Genomic DNA, 5,045 nt, shown 5'->3' with positions numbered 1-5,045 from the left:
ATTAGATTAAAATTTACTTCAAAACTTTGGGACGTTACAGTTTTATATTAGAAAAAATAATTTTTTTGGTCCACAGATTTTAGATTTAGTTTTCAAGTTGTCTTTAGATTTCAAAATGTTACACATTTATTCTTTAAATTTTGAGTTTGATCTAAACTTAGTCCCTAGATTTCAAAATCTTACAATTTTACCCATTAAATTTGAGTTTGTTTCATTGGTCTTTAAGTTTTAAGATTTACACTTTTAACCTTAATTTTTTTTACTAAATATTTACCTTATTATTTGGCATTAACATCTCTTATTTAATTTCAAATAATTATGAAGTGAAAATTTAAAACTAATTTTAATATTTATTAAAAATCGTAAATTTTAATTACTTATAATTCTTTATGTTAATTAATAGACATCAACGCTAAAAAATGAAAGTGAATATTTAGGAAAAAATCAAAGTTAATAGTGTAAATCTCAAAACCTATAGAATAAATTGAAACAAATCTTGAAATTTAAGGGTAAAATTATAACATTTTGAAACATATAAACTAAATTAAAACTGAAATACTAAAAATGTAACCTTTGAAATCTATGAATTGAATAGAAATTAGACTCAAAATCTAATAATAAAAAAAGTTTTTTTTTCTCTTTTATATTTCTATAGTAAAAAGGAAGGACGATGCCTTTTACATTATTCAATCCATATACTTTCTTATAATAGCATATTATGCTCCAAATTCCAACAACTACACGTACAAGAAAACTTGTTTTTTTGTTTTGTATTTTTTTTTTTTAGTACCACATACAAGGAAATTAGATAATCGCCAATTTGGAATGTTTTTTCTATATATAGATATATATACACACATATATACGTACTTCAATTAATCAAAATTATTCGTGATCAAAATTTTGTAAGAAAAGTAAAAAAATCCATCTAAATATGGTTGAACGGATTAAAGTATTACATATATTTTAAAAGTTAGATATTTGAATCTCACTCTTATATCATTTGAATGTGCAAAAAGAAACAAAAGAAAAATACATTAACTACTGTAGAAAAATTACCTACATTAGTATAGTAGAGTATGAAAATTTTATTATACTCCATCCATTTATCGTGTATTACATCAGCATTCTTCTAAGAAAGAGTAAGACCTGAGACCTACCTACATTAACATGGATCCATTAGTATTTATAAATATCAATTTATGATGTGAATAAAAATAATTTTAAAAAGTAGAATATAGTATTCCCCTAGTACTAAAAACATTTGACCAAGGTTTGAAATTAGTTGAATAGATGGTTAAAGTAGTCAAAGATAATTTCTTCTTGCTTCTAGTGCCTTGAGGATCCTTCCTTTAACTCAACCATGACTTCATCCTCATGTCACAAAACAAAAGAAAATTATATTTTCTCACTTCTCTTTGTATCTTGTCTTCTTATAATACATATATTTTTCAAAACCCTATTTTTGACTAATCTTAATTGTGATGGTTGTTTCAATTTTCATTCATGACTACTTTTGAACAAGTATAAATTAATTTTGTTTGCACCATTAAAAAGGTAAAAATATCAATTAATTGATATTAAATAACACTTAAAAGAAGTTTATTTATGATCCTTTTATATTTCAAAGCTAAAGAATGAAATATATATATATATAGTTACATATTTAATTTCTAATATCTTGATTTTTTTTCTTTTTAAAATATAAACGAATAAATAATACTTTTACATATATATATATATTAGTTTGTGTTTTGTCTGAATATTTTCGTAGTCCTAAATTTTGAAAATTAATAAAAGTATCTTTGAAAAAGATAATAAGAAATTGTGAGGAAATATACATAACTTTCAAAAACAACATCAAGTGATTATCAAATGGGATCTAATCTTTAAAGTTTATGTGTACTTAACTCTTAATTTTAAGGGTTTTCTACACATATAACCTAAATAAATAGGTTTGATTACACAATTGTCTAAACATTCTTGTTTTTTTTACATGAATAGCCTAACAAGTTATTATTTTACGCAAATGTCTAACCCAATTGACCTTTTCAACCTCCTTACCATTCATTGTTTCCCTAGAAAAATAGCATATATTTTATTATACTATATATTTGAATTTTCTAGAAATTAATTTGGGTATCTATATTTCATGAGTCTATGAAAAGGATGATTTGTAAAATATATCATTTTATATATATAATATGCGATGTATATTTATATTTTTTAGTATATTTGTAAATACGCTAGAAAATAAACTATAATATGAATTATGTATATTTATATTTTTTAATATATTACCAACATAATCTTTTCGTGTTCGATTCTTCACTAGAAATACGGAAGAAAATAAACGAAATCGAAAATATTAATCTGCTACTAGAAGATGGGAGATAATCAACTAAGCGGTTATCTCAAATGTTAATTATGTGGCAGACTAATTCCATATTTCTAACTTTAACCATTACGAATTTATTTATTAAAATTTCAAAAATTTTAAAATGTATTAATTTAAAACTCAATTTCAAAATTATTTGGAATTAGACACAAAATTAAATTATAAAAATCTATAAAATAGATAATTGTATCTATGAGATACTTTTAAACTTCATAATCGAATATACATAAATTAAAAACTTATAATTTAACAAAATAATAATATACCTTAAATTTGTTTGTTGCACTTCGAACAACCAAATATGAGTTATTAATTGTAACAAAAACAAAATCCCAATAGTTATAATCAACCCTTTGAAATTAAAATATGCTCCATTAATGAAAATAATGGTGTTCAAATTCTCCACCTCAATTCTACTTTTTAGTTTTCCACCAACCAATTCAAGTGGTAAAAAATGAGTGTTCTTCTTCTTCCATTAAATCACATCTATTTATTGTCAAAAAAAAAAATCACAAATTCATGTTCTTAATTTACAAAAGTAACAAAAGATTGAATTTTCCACAAACCGAAACGGTAACCAACTCTTGGTGATATCAAACAAATACCTAGAACGACATCGTTTAAATCAAAAGTCAAATCCACCGGAATCACCAAATCCGCCATCGGCGGCGTCCGACACCATATCTCCGATCAAAAGCCCTCCCAACATCCCTCCGACTAACCCAGCTCCCAATCCTAACCCCATGTTGCTCTTCTTATTCTGCGGCGGCGGTGGATAATACGACGGGGGCGGCGGATATCCGTAGGTTGGTGGCGGTGGGTAACCATACGCCGACGGTTGATGATTGTATCCGTACCCCGGTTGTTGAGTCGGCGCTGGCGCGTACGCACTGTATGTCGGTGCCGGAGCGTACGAATTGTACGACGTAGTCGGTGGGTACACGCTATATCCAGCCGCTGCCGGCGGGTATGCACTAAATCCGATCTCCGGTGCCGCCCATTTCGGAGGAATGACCGGGTATAAATTCGAAGACGGAGGATAAACCTCCGGCTGAGAAGGAGGTGGCGGCGGCGGAGGATAAGCCCCACCGTGAGCGACGGCGACCGAACTCGGCTCCGGCTGCGGAGGAGGATAAGCCCCGCCGTGAGCAACGGCGACCGAACTCGGCTCCAGCTGCGGAGGAGGATAAGCCCCGCCGTTAGCGACGGCGACCGAACTCGGCTCCGGCGGCGGATAGGCGGAAACCGGGTTGTAAGACTGAGCCGGATCCGGTTTAATTGGACCGGAGGGGAAATTATCCCCAAATTTAAAAGCGAAATTCAAGACTCCCTGGGGATTTCCAGACGGTTTTCTCACCTGATAACTAAGATGCTGCATCAAATCGCCTTTGCCGTCACCGACGGATTCTAGAAGCTCCTTCACCGGAACATAAACCTCGCCGATATCTTTATCGCCGAGATTCCGTTGGCATCGGAGCTTGAAAACGAGGGTAAGACAGTTTGCCCTAGCGGCGGCTTCATCGATAGCGAATTTCACAGAGTAGTTCCAAATCGGGTTGCTGCCGCCTTCTTTATCAACGGGAGTTGTGAATTTCTGGGCGGATTTGGGCTTGGATTTTCCGGCGGGGTCGGTGGCGAGGAGTTTGATGACGGCGTAAACGTCCATTTTCATGAGGAGATTGACGTTGTTAAGATCTCTGGCGGAGACGAGCTTGATCTCCATAGATCTTTCCATATTGGGAGATTTCTTTTTTTTTTTAAGAATGGAAAAAGAAAGAGAATCGAAGATCGGAGAATTGGGAGGTCGGGAGAGATCAGCGGAGAGACGTGGCAGAGTAAAGATTTAGATTAGAATTTGGATTTTTATAAGAATGGGAACGAAGATTCTTAGGTCAACGGGATGAACCGGTGAATTCCATTTCCGGATGGTTCTTGGAAATTCAGGCACCGGTCGGTTTTTTCATTTTATTTGGTTTAAATTACATTTAAAAATCATCTTTTATTCCCCTAAGTTTCATGATGGTAACAATTTAATCCCCAACTTTGATGGTAACGATTTAGTTTTGTACTCTCAATTTTATAACAATTTAACCCTTGTACTTTAAAATTTAGTCTTTATTATATAATTTAGTATTTAGATTTAATGAGATTTCTTGCATAAATAAATCGATAAATTAATTAGAGGCTCAATATGTTTAGAAATACAAAGCCTTCATTATGAAATAATAAAAATTGATATCTAATTTTGATTTTTTTTACATTAGAGACGAAATTGTTACAAATTTTGAAAGTATAGGAATTAAAATTGTTATAACTCAAAGTTCAAGAACTAAATCGATACTTTCATGAAATTTTAGGGACCAAAAGTGTATTTTAACCTATAGGATTAAATCTTCGCCTTTAAAAAAAAATCATGTCAGTTACCAATCATTATTGAACTCACTTTGGTGGTGGAATTATAAGTTTAATTCATCGATCTCCAAAGTTTTAATTTTATGTCCTAAATTTGTAAAAAGAAATTAAATTAAACTATAAATTTAATTCTTAAAAATTCGAAATTGAAAATTGAAGTAAAGTATAATTTATAAAATATAGATACAAAATTGAAAATTTACGAATCAAATAGACATAACTTTCATTCAGGTTT

At 30.9% G+C, this 5,045-nt stretch overlaps 1 protein-coding gene across 1 annotated transcript; it reads right to left on the bottom strand.

Moving 5' to 3' along the window:
* Positions 1-2,868: 2,868 nt before the first annotated feature.
* Positions 2,869-4,497, bottom strand: LOC120085416 (Calcium-dependent lipid-binding (CaLB domain) family protein). Its single transcript, XM_039041408.2, has one exon. The coding sequence runs from the start codon at positions 4,131-4,133 to the stop codon at positions 3,024-3,026; it is 1,110 nt and encodes a 369-aa protein (XP_038897336.1). The 5' UTR covers positions 4,134-4,497; the 3' UTR covers positions 2,869-3,023.
* Between the last annotated feature and the right edge of the window lie 548 nt (positions 4,498-5,045).

This window comes from Benincasa hispida, chromosome 1 (assembly GCF_027475165.1).
Source record: "Benincasa hispida cultivar pf3 chromosome 1, pf3_genome.v1.1, whole genome shotgun sequence".
Classification (NCBI taxonomy): domain Eukaryota; kingdom Viridiplantae; phylum Streptophyta; class Magnoliopsida; order Cucurbitales; family Cucurbitaceae; genus Benincasa; species Benincasa hispida.
Note: the sequence above shows the minus strand (reverse complement) of the source record. Positions and strands in the feature narration are given on the sequence as shown.